Source organism: Thunnus maccoyii, chromosome 6 (genome assembly GCF_910596095.1).
Source record: "Thunnus maccoyii chromosome 6, fThuMac1.1, whole genome shotgun sequence".
Lineage (NCBI taxonomy): Eukaryota > Metazoa > Chordata > Actinopteri > Scombriformes > Scombridae > Thunnus > Thunnus maccoyii.
In genome coordinates this window covers 29,043,250-29,065,360 of record NC_056538.1, presented here as the reverse complement: position 1 = coordinate 29,065,360, position 22,111 = coordinate 29,043,250, and the positions used below count along the sequence as shown (strand labels likewise).

Below are 22,111 nucleotides of genomic sequence, written 5' to 3'. Positions count from 1 at the left end.
CAGACACCAGGTTGTGTGGTTGCTTTGAATGGACACCATGTGAGAGAAGAGAAAAAAATAGAAAGAGTGAAGGAGACAGAAAAACAGCTTTGTTCTCTCGCTTGTAAAGATATCCTGTGGACTTTTTGACCAACAGTGGCTCTATGAAGAAGTGTCAGAGGTGCCTTATACTTTAAGCATTTGTATCATTTTATTCACCAACTGCAGAGGGCGGTAATGTAAATGTGTGGTGTATACATACTCCACTGGCTGGAATTTGAAGACTGCTCTCTGATGTGCAGTACACATAATTGATACAGGTTTCAAAATATTCAAAAAAAAATGTGTGCAAATGTTTTATAAAGGAAGAAAATAAATTAAACATGTTAGAAACATTGAATGTAAGCAGAACTCTGAGAGCAACTTAAGCACATATTTGTATTTATGGTATTTTATTTATTTATAATTGTTTCTGTTGCAACCTCATGCATATGTTCGAACATTGTTCAACTTCATGCAGCAGTTTATGCATTTCTTATGTGCAAGTTTAAGTATATTTATAGTAAACTTTGCTGATGTTATGTATATACTATTCTGTTCTTAAGTGCTGGAATGCAGGAAGATCTTTGTTATTTCAGTTTTAATGTGCATTGGCCTCAAAAACATGCTGCTGAGACGTAGAGGAATCTGCAAACAAGTTCCAATTGAAACAAGTATTTGACCGTATATAATGTATATAATGTCTATAATGTTTGTACATGACATAGCGGGTAATAACGTGTGCTATAGTTAGGAATTTCCCTGCCTCTTGTGGGTTTTCACAAGAAAATTGGATTTAATTCAGTGGAACACGAGTTAAAACTAAGATACTTTGAACATGGTAAAACTGCCACTATAATAAATATCAATAAGACAATTGCAGCGATACCTTTTAACAATAAAAATGCACTTAGTCTTAATCATAAAGCAACCTCTGCACTTTGATATGCTGTAGAAGTCTTTTTGTTTCCTAAATTCATTCCTGGAGCTCTCTCTCTCTCTATATATATATCCACTTGCAAAACTTTCCAATAAAATTGAAGGATCATGATACTCACTCTTGTTTAACTGGTGTGTTCCTACACGCTAAATCAGCAATACTCAACTCAAGGTAAACATGGTTCAGGCTTATAGCTTGTTAAGTCCTCTGCATTACAAACAAATACACCAAATGAGAACAATGTTTTACTTTGGGTGCAAACCACTTTACTTCTGGTTGGACACTTCACTTCCAACAATGGAATCAACGAGAGAGAATAATTGTTTCGTACAAGAAAATCTGGTCCCGCCACTGATGCCTGAAGCTCCGCTGCCCCAACATGTGCCAAACGCTGTCTGCTAAATGAAAAATACTCGCACTCTTAACCTTCCTCCCATCAAGCCCACTCACATCCTTTCTTCCGTGCTCCGTGTTTATTCCCCTCATCTTGAACTCTTTCCAGCCTAATCGTCCACCGACCTTCCACTCGCTACGATGACATCATCGGTGGCCTACCAGATTATCGTAGGCAAACTGCCCGGTGCGGATTATTAATCTGTGGCCCACATTAACAGATTACAACCCCATAAAGTCAAAAACAAGTTTCTGGTCGGACAGAACATCTCGACTCTTCATGCATCCTAAATTTTAAACTCTATCCTCTCTCTCTGTCATGACGCCAGCTCTGAAACCACCACGTCCTCATCATCACAAATACAGATTTTTATTCAAAATTAATTTAAAATCTTACCCCTACTGAGACAGAAGTTATCCTTTAACTTGCAAATTAATACTGACAGCATGCAATTATCTATTTTTATTGATTTTTTATCTAGGATTTCAATATTTTTCTCATAAAAAGAATACATACTGTACTTTGTTTGCCACAAACTGTACCTCTTTCCAAAAAACGTGATTCTTGTACATTTCCTGTTTAAAACTCCTAAAACAGCACGAAGACATCAGATAAATGTGTTGAGATTGAGGTAACTCCTTGATCACAGCTATGCAAATACCAAAAATATCTTTTTCTTTACTAATTTATTTATTTTTTGTTGAGTAATTCTTAATTCAAATGCTTGCTGTACTATAATTAAGAGGGTTCTGTTGCAGGGTTCATTGTGGTGCCAAATCAGCTGTTTCAGAGGCTTTTCTATCCAGACAGGAAATAAACATTGAATTCCTGTGATTATTTATGAAAAAAAAAAACTTAAACATTGAATCTTCTTATAAAATTTGCTACAATATCAGTATCTACTCAACATATCAGCCTTCAAAACACCTGTTTCAGTTGAACACCAAGTTAAATGAGAAGCTAATGAGCTAAAATCAAGTTTAAAAATTGTTCAAATATCACTTCTTTTTTTTTAAAATGACATAACATCTGTACTACACAGAGCCAGGACGTCTCAGTCTGCATAGAAGATAAAACACAAAATTTACTTCTACGGTCGAAAGAGATAAAATGCAAAAAATATGTAAAAACTACCTTTCACAATAAAATAACTTACAACTAAAACAAAGAACAATAGAACTGGGCGTACAAATGAACATCTACCATGAACCTCCCTCCTTGTCCCCGTTATTTTTACTACAAAGGTCACATTCATATTTACACCATCCAGAGCTTTGAGCCGCAACAGTTTAAATTAAACTTGCAATAAAAGAGCATCGCAAAAGCACTTTAAGAGGCATTTTTACAGCTCACACTGCTTCAGCGTGAGCCTTACGCTCCCATCATGCATCAGCGCGGCGCTGCGAGCTGTAGGCCAGGGGACACAGCGAGTACTGTTACTGTTACTGTATCACATCTCGCAGTCAAATGAGTCAGGAAGAGTCCGCAGGGAAATCAAGCTTCAGATTTACATACAGAAATCAAACTCAGGGGAGATTTGCATCGCAGAATTGCATGATGAACCGGCAGCATATTGTCAGATTAGGCCACAAGCCTTCATCATTGTTTCTCCAACTTTCTCAGCTCTACTGAACCCTTCTGAAAACAAATTTCAGTAGGGTTAGACTGATTTAGCCACATGATATTAGCCTTTTGTTTAATATCAGAAATATCAGAAATAAGCCGGTTACGTGGTTCACTCTGACCACGTTGCTTCAGCTACTGAGAAAAACTGCTCCTCACTTCTGAATTTATTATTATTAATAATTCTTTTAAATCTGGTTTGTATCCCACAGTTTCCATTAGCACTGGAAAAGCCCCCCTTTAAAAAAAAAAAAAGGGCTGACAGCTTTTAAAAGCACCTCATTAGTCTACATTAGCTGTCTAGATGTCTGTCAGGGTCTGGGTACTCAGTGATCCATTTGAAAATGAACTCTCAGACAATATGAATAATGAAAAGCATAGATACTAAGTATGGTAAAATGGTACGAAGTGATGTTTCACTTCCTGACAGGGTAATATTACACAGATAAACTACCAAACTAACAAATCTCTTCTTACTGTCATGTCTGTGTTAGCTACTCAAACACAAATCAATCTATTAATGACCAGATGATGCAGAGAAATAATCACATACAGTCATATTAATAGCCCAAAAGCAATCCAACTCAATGTCTCTTATAAATGAATACAGGTAAAGTGGAAAACACAGACCGTAGGTGGAAATAATTAATACACAAACTCTGAGCAAAAAGAGAGAGAAACATAAGAGTCAGTTAGCGAAACGGGAGGAAACAGACTGTAGGTGGGAGGAGATGGTGAGTGAGAGAAAGAGATGGGAGTACACAGAGAGAGAGAGAGAAGAATGATTAATTTTTAACTGAACACAGCAGTAAATCTGTTTATCTAAACTACTGTGACCACAAGAGCATTAAACTGAACATAGAAACAAACGGAGGAGACGGAGGGAGATTGTTACAGAGACCAAGTTTCTTTTGACTGAAGACTATCTGAAATAATTTACATATTTACTACTCTACTATACAACATATAGTCCTTTGTATAGGGGACTCTGTATATAGTGTTTATAATGTGAGTAGTGAAGCGGGGCAGATCGTTGTTTGTACTGTAAATGGTGAATAGAGAACAACATAAAAGTCTGGTAGCTATGCTAGACTGCACTCATCAAACAAGGAAATAGAAACGTTGAAAAAAAGATGAAAAAAAAACAAACAAAGAGACATCTTCACTAATCTTTACCACTAGTAAGAGAAAAGGCATGTTGTTAGTTAAATCAGAGGAGTTCATCCTCTGTACGGTGGCTGTTTTAGAACATCTCAGCTTGTCAGGCTCAGCTCTACGTCGTCGGAGTCGGATTATTTTTCCTCAGTCTCTGGATTTCATATGTTTAATATGTACTGAACGTATGACTGAGTACAATATGTAATTATTCACTGTGTGATACGTTACGCTGATTATATATTATATATAAACTGAGCCACCTTGTGATCATGCTGTACTGAAAACAAAAACCCCACAGATCATGTGGTCATTAAAGTGATGCGAAGATGCAAATTGTCAAACTTAAATATGCTGCGAGGGAAATTTGTCTCGCAGCCATCCGGATAATATACAGTATGCATGTTTACTGTGCGTGTGAGTTCTTAACATTTAGCTAAACATGCTAACAGAAAACACAGCCAGATGGGAGAGCAAAGACAAAGATGGAGAGAGAGAGAGAGAGAGAGAGAGAGAGAGAGAGAGATCAGCAGGATTCACCTTCAACTCCTCTACTGTTAGGACACCTGTTTAAAAACGCTGCAGAGGGGGATACTTTTCCAATTTGCCCTTGAATTATCACACACACACACACACACACACACACACACACACACACACACACACACACACACACACCATTACAATAGGTTACACCTCAGCAGTATTCTATTACTGCCCTTGTAAACCAGAGGCCACATCTATTTGATATTCAGCAGGCGAGACACACATAAACACACACACACACACACACACACTCACACATTTTGTATTACAAGCTAACTTCCCTCTCCATCCCAGCACAGAGAGACATTACTAAGTGTTAAAACAGACACATGGCTGCTTTGAGGACACAGAAAAATTATCACAGAGAGGTAGACAAGTGCTGGTAGAGGAAGAGGGGGAGTTTTTGGGATGGGAGTAAAAGGAGGGATGGAGGGGAGACAGACAGGAAGATATGGAAGATGAAATGGAGAGAAAAACAAGAGGGTGGAGGTGGGGTGGGGGGGTCTCTGTGTGTGTGTGTGTGATGCTGAAACAGAGAGATGGACAATGGGGAGGTTGGCGCAGGACAATAAGAAAACTGAACGCTGCTGGAATATTTATGGTGCGGTTAAGCGGGAATGAAGGTGGAGCTCGTCTCGCCTACCTGTCATCGTGCCTCGCTGAGTGCCCGGTCACTCCTCCTGTCAATCAACCAGTCAGTCAGTCAGTCCACAGAGCAACAGCCAGCCAGTCAGTCAGTAAGTCAGTCAGTCAGGCAGGTTGTTCACTTGCTCTCACTCGTCCTCCCCCAGAGGCTTCATGCACTCCGACTCCCCTCCCCTCCCCTCCCAGATCACTTGATCTCTCTCTTTCACACACATACACACACACACTCATTCATCCACCTCCTCTTCCTCCTCCTCCTCTCTCCCTCGCTTCCTGGACCACTCCCTCTTCCTCCTTCCATTCCCTCCCCCTTTTTCCTCCTCCCTCTCCTTCTTCTTCTTCTTCTGCTGCTGCTGCTGCTACTTCACTTTCATCCCATCTCCTCCTCTCTCGTTAACAGGCAGGGAGAGCTGAGGCAGAAGGGGGCGGAGCTTGGCTCAGAGCCACACACACACACGCGCACACACACACATATACACACACAAAGAGAGAGAAAGAGAGAGAGAGAGAGACACTGCACCAGCATCAGCATCTGTACAGCCAGGCACCACCAGGAAGAGATGCTGCAGAGTTGGACTCCAGGGTCAATGACTCACACACATACACACACACACACACACACACATATGTGTATATATATAAATAAGGTGATGCAGCACCCACATGCCCTCACTGTTCATTTGCATACCTGTGCAGCTATTCTTGTACAGGCTCTACATGTGAGAGTGTGAAAACAAGTTTTAAAAGGATAAGGCTGGTGACATACTGTATTTTTTATATGTTTTTTTTTTTTAAATCAACAAATCTCTTTAAAAAAAAGACCAAATTCAACAAAGAAGAATGACCTGATATATCTTATTCCTCTGTGATGTTGTTTATTTTGAGTGAGTGAATGAGTTTATTTCGACTTCCTTCTTCTGCCACAGACGGGGGGAAGTCACAATAAAGTGGTGAAAGACAGACAAGCTCATTGTTGCTTTTTGTCTTTTCATGGGATTTGTTGAAAATAAGAGAAATATAGAGTAAGACAGATTTCAGCAAACTGAATCATAAAAAAGGACATAGTGACCAGCTGTATCCTTCAGCTTTAACTGAGCAATAATAGAAGACTTTATTAAACACAGTGGATAATTACTCGGGGGTTGTGCAGCAGTACAGTGATTGACAGCTCTTGTTGTTCTACTCTGTGCTTGAGTCATCAATCATTTCATTTCAATCTACAGCTGAAGGAAAAAGTCTCTATGCTGCACCGCCAGCATGCATGTATACTGTAGTACTCTGCAGTCTCTGAACGTCGTAAATGTTGTGCTGATGTCACTATGCATTTCAGAGTACATTACATCTGCACTTTAACGCAGCGCTGCATCATATAGGGGTAAAATAAAAGTGTGTGAGCATCAAACCACATTTCATCCTGTTTTCCCAAATGAAATTTTGGATATGAGCACTAGTGAGAAATATTCTCCACACATTCTCCAGCTGGTGACTAAATTAAATCTCATGAAACACAAAACTGCACAGAAAAAGCTGGACGCACCAACAACACCTAAAACCTCTAAAAACCTCCTTCAGACGCTAGAAGAAATGACTTGTGGGCACAGAGGGGCAGTTACTCTTTACTGCTGTTTGGTGTGTAATTTTGCAGATTTAAAATCATATGTAACTCAAGTAATTGTGTTGTAAATGTGTCTAACTTAGTGTTTTGTTTCATACTGTGGAGCCTCTCAAAAGTCAAAAGTTTCTCTGCTGATGTAAGGACAATATTAAAAATATTCATGATTCAAAGGAAAATTGTTTAAATGATGCTTGAACTCAGTGTTTGTTTTGAACCGCCTGGAGTCCCAGGTGGGTGGAGTTTACCTCAGCCGGAACATTTAGGTAAATCTATGAAGGTTGTCAGCACTGGGGAACATCTATAAAACTATATAAACTACAAAGGGCGTGTATTTGGCTGAAGATATGAGCAGGTGGTCAAGGAGAGCAGATCTGATGAACACGCTGTAGAGGATCTCTGGTTACAGTGAGAGCACAGATGGCAGAGGAGAAAGAGAAACAAAGAAAGAAAAGGAAATAATGGAGGAAGATGGACAGATACAGCAACAGAAAGACAGAGAAGTTGGTTGTGTGAAGCTCACTTGACAGATGCTGCACTAACTGATAATAGCTGAGCACAGATCAACAGCACATCCAGCCGACAACTGAACTATTCTGTTCTATTATTCTTCAACTTTTACCTGCATCTCACCTGCTGCAGCACAGCAGAGTGAAACACCTCATCATCGTTTCTCTCTCGGGTTTGGTTCTCACTTCACCCGAAGCTACAGACAGGTGACAAATTAAGAAAAAAAACAACATGAAGTGTCTTAGTAAGGTGTTGGGCCACCAGCACAGCTTCAGCGCTCCTTGGCATTGATTCTACAAGTCTCTGAACTCTTCTGGAGGGATGAACATCGTTCTTCCAAAAGATATTCCTTCATTTGGTGTTTTGATGATGGTGGTGGAGAGCGCTGTCTAACACGTCAGTCCTAAATCTCTCATAGGTGTTCAACTGGGTTGAGATCTGGTGAGTGTGAAGGTCATAGCACATGATTCACATCATTTTCATACTCATCAAACCACTCAGTGACCCCTCGTGCCCTGTTGATGGGAGCGTTGTCATCCTGGAAGAGACCACTCCCATCAGGATAGAGATGCTTCATCATAGGACAAAGGTGATCACTCAGAGCAACTTTGTATTGATTTGCAGTGACTCTTCCCTCTAAGGGGACAAGTGGACCCAAACCATGCCAGCAAAATGCCCCCCACAGCATAACAGAGCCACCAGATTAATTTTTTCAGCACCTATCCCAGCTTAAAAACAGTTCTTATTTCATCTCTTAATTCAAGATTTAAACCTGCAGTGTGGAACTTTTACATATAAATGAACGTCTGTTACATTCACTTGCCAAACGACTTCACACAATGCTGATTAAGCCTATCATCATCATCGCCAGGTAAATCTCTCTGTATTTCACAGTATACAGAGTTTTTAAATTTAGTGTCGGTGGCGACATTGTTGTGCTGGCCAGATGAATAAATACTCTGCTCTATAGGCAGAGCATGCACACGAAAGACTTCACACGGTCAAGTGGCTAACTTCCAGTTAGCCCTCTGCTAACCTGAATCGGGATAAAATAATTCAATTGTGCGGCTTTTCTAGACTTTCCAAACATTATCGGACTGAAAGGATAAATTCTGATAGTGAAACGAGTCATTTCACAGAGGTTTTATGTGACACTCAAAACAATTCATCTGCAGTTTTACAGCTGCAAAAGTAGCGACAGAGTAGGCTACCGCAGAGCCGATGATGTAAGCACGTTTCACCAGTGTTTTTGTAATTACTCTCACTGCCAGAAGGGGGAGACAAAAGTCCCGTACTCCTGCTTTAATTTAATTTAATAGCAGATGATCAACTCGCCTGTTGATCAACTGCTTTACAGCTGGACTCTTCATATACGTGGAGGGGTTGTGGGTTGTCTAACTCGAACTGTGTCAGTCTGTAAAATCAGATGCTGTAGTGTTTGGTTGGATGGAAAACCTGCAGACTATTGAACACCTTTAGACTGTGCAACAACATTGTGTGAGACTCCTATAATAAAATCTGTGTCAGACTGCAAAATATCAATTTGTGGCTGTCAGATTGTGCTCTGAATGTGTGGTGAATCTTAGTCCAACAATGTCAGTTGAAAAAGGCATCTGATGTTTTAAAAATGCAGCAAAGTCACACAAATTTGTTTTTTGTCTCATCTCCATCATTTTGGTTTTTGTGTGTCATGGACGTATTTAAAGGAGAATTAATGTGTTTTCTCCTTAAACTTGATTAAAAACTGCTCTTACAAAATGTCACGCTGGCTAATGTGTTCTGTGTCCTTTTATGTCGTATTCTGATTGGTTGGTTTGTAGACGTGGGTCAGAGAATTTTGTCCTTAATTTCTGAAACTGTCAGAATTTTGCCTCAAGCTGTCTTTGGTTGCCAAAGATCCAAATCAGTTGTGGGTGGACGCGTCTCACAGTGGGATCTTGGACACTGTTGTGCATTGACGACCAAAGATTTCACCACATTTCTCTCACAACTCACTCTCAATCACACAGTGTAAAAGCGGCATTAACAAGAAGGGAGGGGGGACTGAGAGCTTAGTCTGAAGTGCTCTTGATAAGATGCTGAATCTCTCCCAGCTCTAGGGAGTCTGACCTCTGACCTCTAAGTGGAGGAAGCCAAGCAAAAAGACAATTCTCTCCTCTCTTCTCTTCTCTTCTTTCCTTTTGGGCATCAATACAATATCTGCAAATGCCAGCACGCACATACAGGCCTGTTTTTCTACTCTTGCAAGAACCCTCACTTAGACATTTATTCTCTGACCTAACTTAACCCTAAACCAAAGCTTTAACCCCAAACTCAACCCTTACAGAAGTACGGTCGATAAAACATGCTGATAAAACAAAAATGTCACATATTTTCTTCATACTGGAGGACGGCAGACAAAAAGACATCCTGCACTTGACAAAATCCCCCCAGCTGATCTCTCACTGCATGCCCAGCTGTCTGCCCTTTCCTCTAACCTACATATAGCATTATTTACTTTATATTTCTATCGTCACCTTATTCTCTTAGAGGGAAGAACCTGTGCACGTTGGTCTTAGCGTTTCACTGAAATCCTTATGAGCTTGTGAGCTGCGGGAGGCTTTGGACCGCAGCGCTCACCAAATGGTTTGAACGGCACATGTTACCTCTTGGATAACAAACATCACAGCTCTGACCAGACTCCCATGACCCCTCGCTGTCCCTCCACCTGCCGCTCAATATGGCCGTCTGTGAAGTTTAATAGACTGCAGGGACAATCCAAGTACAGCTCTCTCAGATACCATGCATTAACTGACCTTTTCATGATATTTTCTGATGGAGATACTTTTTTTTTTTTTTGGTGAAATGCAAAGGTGAACACATACAAAAGGAAGTTTCATTACATTATTCCACACTTTTCTAAATTAATGCACCCTGTCTGGGACACAAAGAGAAAAACTGGCACCTATTTTGTTTGAAACTGCAGGAGAAACTAATTTTAATAATCATCTATAATTCTCCTTTCCACCACAGATATGATCTGGCGGCAGCAGCAGGTTATTTGCATTATATTTGTGAAGCAGGATGTGACCAACACAAACGCACATGGCTGCAGGAGGGAGAAGACACACAATTTTTTTTTAAAAAAAAGAAGTTAAAACTAGAAATATTGTATCAGAGCAGGGTGTCCATGCATCACGACAACCACTACTATCCTTCCATCTTGCTAATGTTACAGTTAATGCGTGACTTGTGTTTTGTGGGAAGCTTTTTGTTGCTTTGGACTGAGAGGAACCTCCATTATATAAGATGTTAATCATACCGACTCGAAAACACCTGACAGCTTAATAAAAATATAGATATTAGCCTGATATATTTCATATTTTAATGCTAAATGACAACCAGCATGAGACAGCAAAAAATCCCTAAAGGAGACTGATCCAGATTTCTACAATAACATCAAAGCAATGAGTGGAAAATGCAAGAGGAACTACAAAAAAGGAATAATAAAAAAAAAAGAAATATATAATTGAGCACTGGAAAGCTTTCTTCTTCTGCACTGTTGGAAAAAAAACTAAAAATATCTCCACAATATATCAAAGCAACTGTCTCTCTCAGGAAAATCAAACACATTTCTTTGAGATATCTTTATCTGTGTTTCAAAAAAAAAACAAAAAATGTGTCTTAAAAAGTGGCAGCATCATATTTTTGTACGATTACTTCCTCTGAAAAAAAAAAAGCCTAAAAGTCGTGAAGATAAACCACACACAAAAAAACTGTAAAGCTGATGTAAGCAACGATTAAATAAAATACAAAAAAGCAAAAATAAGAACTGCAATAATATCTGATGATCAATTATTTAAAAAGAAGAATCATATGAAATGCGTTCAATAACGTTAATTTGCGCGGTCACAACATTTTTTAGGTGGATCAGCAGCTGGAAAATATTTGTCTATCGTCTTTACACCGAATGAATATCATTGTCAACACATTTATGGGTCAATTTTGTGCGTTTTTCTGAAGACGTTTCAGGACACGCATCTTTTAATATATTTCCTTTTCTAGACATTTTTGAATGAGATGAGAGCAGTCAGCTGTCTGAACGGTGCAGCAGTATATTTTAATATGCTTGTCTGATGAGGTGAAATGAGAAGCAGCTCACCGTTGTTGCAGTATTGCAGCAGCAGGTTGGTGCTGTCGTATAAGCTCCCACATGAAGCTATCCTCTCCGACATCCTTCCCTCTTTCCTTATTCCTTCTCTCTTTCCAGCTCCTTCTCCTCCTCTCAGTCGGGTCCTTTGTCCTCCTTTCACCCCTCTCCGTCACTTCTTCACGCCGTCACCCCTTCTTGTCTTCCCCACATTCATAAACAGACGGACAGACACACACACACGCGCACACATACACACCTTTACCTGCCTCAGCTCCCCCACCGCTCTCCCGCTTCCAGCCTCGATGTCAAGCTACGCTCTGCGTAACAAATGATACTTCCGCTTTCCTGCTTTCAAAATAAGAGTCACATCTATGGACCACACTTGACTTGTTGAGATCATATTGAAGAAGAAGCTTTTGTGTATGAGCTTGATTCATCAAACCTCAACAATATTATGGTGAAAGTTGTCATTTGCATTGACTATCTATTTATATAAACAGGCATTTTCTTAGAATATTTTATTATGTTCCTCACTAGCCTCTCCCCGTACATTGAGATTTATAATTGTTTATGATTAGAATTATTTTTACATGTATTTCATCTTAATACGTCCAATCAAGTGGATTACTTTAAAAACTCAAATAAAATAATTGTCACACACCCCACTGTCATCTACATATGATTTATCTCTTAATAACTCTCTCAGTTTTTCAAAGTAACTGATTCAGTGTTATATTTCAAACCAGGTAAGCTTTCGTATTCGACCAGTTTTCCACTTTCACCACATCTGTGCTGCTGTCTACGCAGGACCTCTACATCAAGAGGAGCATGAGGAAAGCTGGAAAAATCATCAAGGACCCCATCAAGGACCCCAACCACCCCAGATACAGACTCCTCTCACTGCTTCACACACACACAGACACACACCAGTGTTGGTCAGGCTGTGGCTACATGGACAAAACTTGTTAGTAGGAATAATTCATTGTTGGTTGTGGTGTTTTCATGGGATTTGTTGACAAAAAGAGAATTAACAGCAACCATGAAGGGGCTCCTAAAGGAATCAGCTGAGGCTCCATGATGTTTACAGTCTGATGGTTTACTAGAGGTCTGTCTCTTCAGGTCACAGATTTGACATTTCTCTGTAGAGTGATCAAACTCAGGTACCATGCAAACAACTGTGCAGCAGTTACACACATATACACAGTCTTTCTCTCTCCACCAAACACACACACTCTCTCTTCCCCACTGCACAATGTTTATATGTAACAGAAGTATTTATCACCCAATACCCATGTTGCTATCCGCTGTGTTGCTGTGCATGTGACAATAAAACCTCTAGTATCTCTTGAGTGTAATGCCTGTTGCCTAAATACTCAAAGTTCATGATCACTTTTGGACATTTATTGTTGGTTACAGATTGATCTGTATTCCCCTTTGTCAATTATTATGTTTTCTTTTTCTTTTTCTTTTTTTAAATTTAGCTTATTTATATTTCTAAGGTGACAACAATATAATTTTATGTTGAAGAAAAAACGGATCTATTCCCGGAAATGACCGAGTTGATTCTCGTTCGCTTGATGAAACATCCTCGGCTCTATCTGCCTTGAGTATTGCTGTTACTATAGCAACAGCCTCTCCGCCAGCTCCGGCTCATAATCATTGGAGGCAGCAGAGAGACCGAGAGATGAACTTTAATGTACAAATTGCAGTTTTTTATACGAATGAACCGGAACTGCTGGAGTCAGTTATAAACACATTAAGAGAAAGCTGATCAGGGTGAGTTGTGTCACTGAATAATTTATTGACAAACGGTGTGCTACACTTGCGCACGTGTTCGTAATTGATGCCAAAGACTATTTAGACAAAGCGAGAGGTTTAACCCCTTCAACTGTTGCCTTAAAACATGTCCAGCAAATTACAGGAAATCGCTTCTTGTATATGAACAGACTTCATTTTACACTCATTTGACAAATTAGTGCTGTAATCATTCCAGACCCTCATTGATATATATCCATACCTATGTTCTGCTGCAAGTGATAAAAGTGAAAATTCTAGTTTAAAACATTATTTTTTGATCGTTTCAGTTGACTGAATGTGATCATTCATGTTTATTTTTTAAAGTATTGACAGGAAGTATTATTAGGTTATCATGTCTCACTTGACATATTATTTGAAATGGTCATACTAGTTATGATATTAGCAACGTTAACCATTAATATAGTGCTGCAGTTCCTCAGTGTTGCCACCTGAGGGCAGCAAACACCAGTTTTTGTATATACACCATGACTGTATAATAATTTATACTCATCAAAGCCAGATACCATGGAAATATCATAAGAAATATTATAAGGGAAAAAACCTAAAGCACGTATTACTCATGACAGAAATACACTCATCAACGTTGGAAACGGAAGTGCGGGGATTGGATTAAGTGCACTTTTAGGGGAATAGAGGAATAGGACACACAGCCTGCGTGAGCAGCGCACGTGCGTGGGCCACCATTGTTTGTTGCTGCTGTATACATTCCTCCAGATGCATATTCAAAAGTGCACTATACGACTTGTGTGGGGTCATCAGCATTCAAATGACAAAACTTATTGCCTAATAACTAACAAAACTTACAATTATTTTATTGTAGCTGGTGATTTTAATCAAACAGACCTCATAATTGTATCGGTATTCACTTAGGACTCTAGTCTATAGGTATTGGTTGTGTAAGAGTGAAGTTCCCCTTGGAGTGGGACGTTCAGATGCGGTTAACTCTCCTTAACTGCTTCTCATGTAACACAGCAGCGTATTTCAACCATTCAGGGTTACAGGTGGAGAGTTGAAGGAGGTGTGGGTGTATGTGGTAGTTTGTCAGACACGCACACAGATCAAACCGCTTTGATGCAGTAACGTCCAGTTCCCTCTCGCTCTGATAGTGTGCCTCTTGTTAAGTCTAGTGTGCACCCTTTCATGATTGGGTGCACTTCCGCCACAAGGCAGCACTAAATTGCACTACGAAACAAGTTCAACACACCCATTTCTTTGAGTGGGCAGGCTGAACAAACCCTCAACTCGCGATCAGAGATCAGTGGTATCACGACGATCGTTATGAACTTTCTTTGATAACACAGGCTTTCTGATTCAGCGTCTGTGCGCATCATTTGACTCTTTTTCCACACAAAATGGACCAATCGCTTGCCGCCTGCTTCAGTCAGGAGGAACAAGTCATTATAACGGAGAGCTATGATGAATATAAGTACATTATCACAGAAAAAGGCAAAACTGTTGCTGCAAATAAGGAGAGAGAGGAATGCTGGCAGAAAATTGCTGATCGTGTAAATTCGTTATTTAAAAAACTAATTCGTAATTATACTTATTTTATTTACCACTCGATGCACTCTCCGTGCCTCCCACATCCAGAGCTCTTAAACTTTAAACTTGATACAGCAGATTTAACCATTATACTCAAGAAGTGCATTTAGGTCTGACTCTGTCCCATAATGGGCCAGATAAAATGACAGCACTTTAGGTGCTGCTGTGTTACATGAGAAGCAGAAAAGAAGAGTTAACTGCATCTGAGCGTCCTGTGAGTTCTGACCGACACCCCAAGGGGAACTTCACTCTTACACAACCAACACCTATACAGGCCTGAATGCATACCTATACAACAATGTATATATTTTGATCAGAAGTATTTATCACCCATCATTTATGTGCAATATCTATTTACTACTTCTGTGCACCAATGTGCAATATAATGTATATTTGTATATTTCTCTCTGATTTTATTGTATATTCTAATTGAAATTAGAGCTTGAAGAAGCCAAATTTCACTGCCTTCAGTGTTGCCATCCGCTGTGTTGCTGTGTATGTGACAATGAAACCTCTGGTATCTCTTGAGTGTAATGCCTGTTGCCTAAATACTCAAATTTCATGATCACTTTTGGACATTTATTGTGGGCTACAGATCGAGCTATATTCCCCGTTGTCAATTATTTCAGTATCTAAACATTCTTTTTTGTATGTTTTCTTTTTAAAAAATTTAGCCAATTTATATTTCTAAGGTGACAATAATATGGTTTTGTGTTGAAGAGAAAACGGATCTGTTCCCCGGAAATGATCGAGTTGATTCTCGTTTGCTTGATGAAACATCCTCGGCTCCATCTGCCTTGCGTACTGCTGTTACTATAGCAACAGCCTCTCCACCAGCTCCGGCTCATATAACTTGGAGGCAGCAGAGAGACCGAGAGATGAACTTTAATGTACAAACTGCAGTTTTTTATCCGAATGAACCGGAACTGCTGGAGTCAGTTATAAACACATTAAGAAAAAGCTGATCAGGGTGAGTTGTATTACTGAATAATTCATTGTGAAAACGGTGTGCTACACCTGCGCACGTGTTCGTAATTGATGCCAAAGACTATTTAGGTAAAGCGAGAGGTTTAACCCCTTCAACTGTTGCCTTAAAACATATGCAGCAAATTATAGGCAATCGCTTCTTGTATATGAAGAGACTTCATTTTACACTAATTTGACAAATTAGTGCAATAAACCCTGATTGATTTATATCCATACCAATGTTCTTTCAAATTTCAGTTTAAAACATTATTTCTTGACTGTTTCAGTTGACTGGATGTCATCATTCATGTTTATTTATTGTATATAATTATTGACAGGGAGTATTACTAAGTTACCATGTCTCACTTGACATGTCATTATTTGAAACTGTCACATTAATAATGACATTAGCAATGTTAACTATTAATCATAGACTATAATAAATATAGTGCTACAGTTCCTCACTAATACCACCGGAGGGCAGCAAAAACTCGTTTTTCTAAATACACTCATTAAAGCCAGACATTTGAATTAAGAATAATAATAAATAATAAGAAAAAGTATAAGAACAGTTTTATCAGCAGAATATGCGTCCTTATTGACATTATGGCCAAACTGTGGTTAAAAAACACTCAAAATAGACGATTTTTAGAGTGCATGCTTGTTTGTTTTTTTATTTGAGTTGTTAAACAGATAGAATATTTTTATTGTAATATTGTGTGATCCACCACCTATGGGGATAGACGTGCGAAGTATTATTGTTGTACAAGGGTTCATATAAGTTTAACTGTTATTCTTTCTTGATCTTGGCTACTGTAAAAACTAGAAGATCCGTAATGCGCGTGCGCTATCTACGTCAGTTTGTTATTGTCACGTGACAGCAGACGTAATGCCACCAACCGTTGCCGCGTACGCACTACTAACTTCTAGAAATGATGAAATAGTAAGAAATATAGTGTGCTGACGTGCAACCGACATTTATATTTCATTTTTCGTTTCGCTTGTGACAGTTGAATCATTTGAAGAGGACTCACGGTACTAACGCGGTTAAAACATCCCAACTGCTGGGAAAATTAGCGTTAGCATTAGCCAAAGAACCACAGACCCAGGAAGAGGTTTCATACCCAACAACTAACTGTAAGTTAATTTCAAGTAACTAATCCAGTGATTCAGTTTGTATATGGGGGAATTTATTTATTACGATCGAAATGTGCAGTTTTGCAGACAGCAGCAACATAAACTTTGTTGTTAGGCTGCACATTTTGCTCTGTTGGTAGCCTTAATTTATACAAACCGTTTCCCAGTTAAAGTTAGTCCACGACAAAAAGTTCTTTGGGGCGCATGAAGCCTCAAAGATTGAAAAAAAAAGGCAAAGACAATCCGAGTCAAAGATTAGGTCACTTCTGATTTGACTCTATCCAGTCTTTGTAAAGTATTGTGAAAATTTGTACTGTTTGTTAATGTTGTACAGCTCAATGTTACCCAGTGACTTTACCTGAATAGCACAGACTCAGATTAGAGAAAGACGCTGGAGCCACAGTGATACTACTGACATTTGTGGGCACAAACAAGGTGAAGAATAGGCTCTACTTGTTGCCTTGATATTATATCTCTTTAAATAATTTTGGGTGCTACTAGCCAGGAGCAAAAGTTCTGTTCATTAAACCAGTAGGCTTGAAATAATCTCAAATAAAATTAAAAATAATCTCACAGTTGTCTCTCCCCAGGTTGTTTTCAGTATGCGGCACCGACCAAGGGGTTCCCAGCTGGGCTTGTTGCTCCTGGCCTCCCAGCTGTTTCAGGTGGGTCTGGACAACATCCCCCCCGTCACCCTAGCTGTCCTGGGACTCAACGTGTATCTTTACCTGTTCCCTGCAGCTCCACTATTGAAGGTAATGCATTAATACAACACTAATAATAGAGACAGTTTATTTATTAGACCATTTAGAAATGTATAAAAAATGTCAGAACAAAAATAGTTTGTAGTACATAATGCGGTGGTGCTAAAATCATTTAATTAATTGATTATATGGTCAAACGTAGCATAATTAACCCTACTGACCTCTGGGCCATCTGTCAGGAACAACATATATCACTCTTGCACTATGATAAACTGCTGTACTGTTATTATCCATATGTGAATACTACTATCTATTCAATCCCTAGGCCTGTATAAGTGTACAGCAGACATACCTGTTTAATGACTGGCGCCGTCTTCTGTTGTCCCCACTGCACCACGCGGATGATTGGCACCTCTACTTCAACATGGCGTCCTTCCTCATGAAAGGTATCAGGCTGGAGCGGCGGCTGGGTGGAGCCTGGTTCCTCTACCTGCTTTCAGTCTTCTCTCTGCTCACCGGATTTGTCTATCTGGCGTTGGAGGTGCTGCTGACAGAGCTCACTCAGGACCCTTCCCACAGTGCGGCATGTGCTGTTGGCTTCTCAGGTATTAGTCTTCTCAGTGAGACTCCAAAAGATGTTTAATATGCATAAAAATTGCATGAAGTTGAACAACACAACATTTCTTAACCCCAATGTTTATTAATCTTTGTTGTAATGATATATATGTGTTTCTAGGTGTGCTGTTTGCTCTGAAGGTGCTCATCAACCATTACTACCCAGGCGGTGTGACCTATGTGATGGGTGTCCCTGTGTCCAATCGCTATGCTAGCTGGGTGGAGCTTGTGCTGATCCACATAACAGCACCAGGGTGAGTTACCAAACAGAAATCCACCAGGATTCAAGATTCACATGCCAGATATACTGTAGAGATACCAGTGTGAACACAACTGAAATTTCATAGCAACACAGATGATATAGTTAAAATTGCCAGCAGTGTCAGTGCTTCCAAAGTTATTGAACTGAGCCTCCTAAAAGATAAAGAGACCTTTTAATAAATGTTACGATGTGTATCAGCAGGTCAAACTATAACATAAGTGCGTAGCATCCTGTCTGATGCTATGGATTAAACTGTCCACCAGATGGCAGTGTTTCATTAGTTAGGAGTTAATCTGCTGCTCTGCTTCTCCAGGAGCTCTTTGATTGGTCACCTGGCAGGTATCCTGGTGGGTCTGCTCTACACGTCTGGACCACTAAAGACCCTCATGAAGAGTTGTTCAGGTCTGAATTTTGTATGTGTGTTGTTTATAGGTGTGAATGTGTTGACTGAGACACTGTAACCTGAGGCACAGGATTTAATCCGTGTGTCTGTATTCTCACCAGGGTTTGTGACATCGAACGGACACACCTCCCAGCCAAATGCGTACTACAGATCCTCAGGTACAACACCATTCAGAGAAGCTATACACAAAGGCTTTTCCGGAATTTGATCAGTTGTTTAACTGCAGCACAGTTGTTTGTATGGTACCTTAGTTTGATCACTCTACAGAGAAATGTAAAGTCTGTGACCTGAAGTGACCGACCTCTAGAAAACCTTCACACTGCAAATGTGGCGCCCCAGCTGATTCCTTTTTAGGACCTCCTTCATGGTTGCTGATAATTTTCTTATTGTTAACAAATCCCAACAATGAATTGTGTGTATGTGTGTGTGCAGGCTACAGCGGCACTGGTGGAGGATCCTCAGGATACTATCAACATGGAACAGAGAACACAACAAATCACACAGCGTCTTACACAGGTGGGCTGACTGAGGAGGAGCAGTTGGAGATGGCCATCAGAAACAGTCTGAATGAAAGTGGTAAGAGAGGAGGATTGAGAAATGCATAAAGCGTATAGATATTAAAGGTTCTATATGTAGAATTGTGAAGCGATTTACATGTATTAATGTTTTTTTATTGCCAGTGAGTCAACGGGTAGTAATGAGACCTTCCCCGACTTTCTCGGATGTCTATAACAGTCCAGATTTCTATGTGAAGGCAATGGGAGTGACGTTTTTGCGAGCTCCCGAGTGCTTTGTCTCTCTCCAACTAACAAATGACCAGCATAACCAAACAACAACACAACAAAAATGCTGCTATCCAACTAGAAACACCCTGCAGATATTAGCTCTATAGCTAATGAGACGGCTAGCTGCCTCCATCGGCCGCTACATATTTCACAACAAAACACCCCCGCAATGACAAGTTGCCCACTCCTGAGCACACACAGCTAAAACTACATTATTACCTGAACCAAGGAGCAGAAAACAAGCTCCAGAGCAGTAGTAGAACATAGCTTACTCCTTTTGTTTTCCCTGTTGGTCGTCCAAAGGTCGTAATAAGCGCACATTTCACAACAAAACTGTAGCACATTGCTCCCCAGCCACAGCTCATAGCTTCCCGGCCACACCGGTCAGCGGCCACAGTGCAGCAGGAGCTTCTGTGTGTGTGTGTTTGTGTGTGAGCGAGCAGGGAGGGGGGCTGACTGACTGGGAGTGAGAGATGCTTTGCTGAAACACAGTGCAAAACACAACGTTAGAGATCTTTTATGTAATTATGAGAAGTGTAAGCAAGGAAAAAGACCTGCAATAGTCTAGAGTGGATGTTGACTGCAGCTCATTTAATGGCCACAGATGTCACTAATAAGAAGGAATCTGTGGTTCCTACATACAAAACCTTTTATAATAATAATTTCTACTAATATTTTGTCTTGTAGGACAAACCAACCAGAGAGGAGCTCCTCCTCCGTATGGTTTCCACTTCCCTGAGGAGCCAAGCGCTGAGGAGATCAGAAGGAGGAGACTGAGGAGGTTTGAAAGCTGAATCGCAGCAGTGGAGGGGAAGAAGAAGGTTTAGGTGACAAGACAGAAGAGGAATTCGCTCGTGAAGCCCGGTCCAAACTCTGCTCCCCATAGGCTGAGCGAGAGCGCCCTGATGGAGAAGGTCTTATCACACAGTCTAACACTCTCTGCTCTGTTACTGCGGAGTCCTTTGTGTTAACGCGCCTCTGAGTGTTACCAAAGAGTTTATATTAGCTATGAAACGCTACTTAAAGATGTAATCATTTGAGAGGTCACCAACCAGTGAGCAGCTTAGGTTTGGATGTTTTTTGACAACGCTGAAGTTGTCATCCAATTCTGGAATAAAGGGAATGAAGAAAGTTGAGGGATGATATTTCTCAGTCAACTTTTTTTTTTGTTACAACACTTAAAGCTGTGAAATGAGAAAAATACATCATAGTAAATGTCATGTCATTAAACCAGATTCAGGTCTAACTATTGTACTTAGACTTGTCAAACCTGGACAAGATTAATAAGTAGAAGTCAGTCATGATGTAAAATGTTCCAGATTTGTTAAACTTTTATTCTATATATGAAAACAACAAGTTCAACGCTTCTCCCAGCTAGACCACAGCAGACCAAGAAAAAACATTATACTTATACTTGTCAAGCCTGGACCAGCTCATGTTAATCTACTTTTAAGAATCATAAATACAGTGGTTCAGGATTTTTTACTGCTATTATACTACAAAGCTAGCTTCTCGCAGTAATAAAGCTAGAATTTAAATGTTTAACCGAGATTCAAATGAAATTCTCTCTTTTTTTCCACGAGATGTTAAATCTGACCGGTCAGTTTTTTTTACAGAGTAGGTTCAGCTGATAAAACAAAACAAAACACAAATTAGGATTTTGAACTTAAGAAAAGCTTTAGCTCTCTCTCCATGCTGTTCATGATATTCTGACTGCTTCTGTTTTTTTTTTTCCTTTCAAATGGTCTCATCAGATTTACAGAACCTGATTCTGTATGGTGCTAAAAACAATCAGCCTGCTGCCATAGTTGATGAAGGTAGGATGTACATTAAAAGGTACACATCTGGCCTCCTGAAGGACTAATATGTCTCTGTTATGTGTTCATCTGTAATAAATGTTCTTTTGTTAAGCACAAAGATGTACTCACATACCTGTTTTATTTTTTTGAGTTGGTTGAATTTCCAACAGAATGAAATAGGTTGTAACTTATATTATATTCTGAAGCATCTTAAAACTGTTCATTAGCATAAGATCTACAGTATCTACCCATAGTTTTATTTTAGGGTATAACACCAAAGCCAAATACTTGAGGAAATGCATGATTACATAATTATACATTATTATTATTTTTAGGAAAAGCTTTAAGTTATGCATAATCTCCTTTTTTTAACAACTTCATCTCAATACCACTATAAACTTTCTAAAACAGTCTCCCCTGAGGGTGACACTGGCTGTAAGCAAAGTTGCAAAGGGGCGTCTAAGAAGTGCGTAGCCGGCTCTGGCTCTGGCTCCGATTCGCCTAA

The 22,111-nt window shown here is 39.8% G+C and overlaps 2 protein-coding genes across 7 annotated transcripts in view; one reads left to right on the top strand and one right to left on the bottom strand.

Moving 5' to 3' along the window:
• eml2 (EMAP like 2) overlaps nt 1–11,975 on the bottom strand; it is a 32,499-nt gene extending 20,524 nt beyond the window's left edge. The window contains exons 1-2 of one of the 3 annotated variants that reach the window (XM_042414866.1): nt 11,585–11,671; nt 7,556–7,639 (exon numbers count right to left, since the gene is read on the bottom strand). Coding sequence is in view for 1 of the 3 variants with exons in the window: in XM_042414864.1 (XP_042270798.1) it covers nt 11,585–11,657 (73 nt within the window). In the remaining 2 variants the exon portion in view is untranslated. Of the gene's footprint in view, nt 1–7,555; nt 7,640–11,584 lie in introns of all 3 variants that reach the window. The other 2 variants (XM_042414865.1, XM_042414864.1) reach the window with 2 other exon arrangements.
• A 419-nt stretch (nt 11,976–12,394) lies between these two features.
• rhbdd1 (rhomboid domain containing 1) lies at nt 12,395–21,730 on the top strand. Of its 4 annotated transcripts, none has more exons than XM_042415460.1 (8): nt 12,395–13,351; nt 17,629–17,793; nt 18,068–18,347; nt 18,479–18,611; nt 18,933–19,021; nt 19,124–19,180; nt 19,455–19,598; nt 20,495–21,730. In XM_042415460.1, the coding sequence occupies exons 2-8, from the start codon at nt 17,641–17,643 to the stop codon at nt 20,599–20,601; spliced, it is 963 nt and encodes a 320-aa protein (XP_042271394.1). In that variant the 5' UTR covers nt 12,395–13,351; nt 17,629–17,640; the 3' UTR covers nt 20,602–21,730. The 4 variants fall into 4 exon arrangements, with proteins under 4 accessions (XP_042271394.1, XP_042271396.1, XP_042271392.1 ...); XM_042415462.1 differs by lacking the exon at nt 12,395–13,351 and adding an exon at nt 15,705–15,905 and having other exon boundaries at nt 19,455–19,538; XM_042415458.1 differs by lacking the exon at nt 12,395–13,351 and adding an exon at nt 15,712–15,905.
• Nucleotides 21,731–22,111: the final 381 nt, after the last annotated feature.

Bases quoted from the DNA above. Each gene is read 5' to 3' on its own strand.
- rhbdd1 (XM_042415460.1), top strand. From the start codon at position 17,641: ATGCGGCACCGACCAAGGGGTTCCCAGCTGGGCTTGTTGCTCCTGGCC. The intron at 19,022-19,123 runs GTCTGAATTTTG...TATTCTCACCAG, and splicing joins CCTCATGAAGAGTTGTTCAG to GGTTTGTGACATCGAACGGA. The intron at 19,181-19,454 runs GTACAACACCAT...GTGTGTGTGCAG, and splicing joins TGCGTACTACAGATCCTCAG to GCTACAGCGGCACTGGTGGA.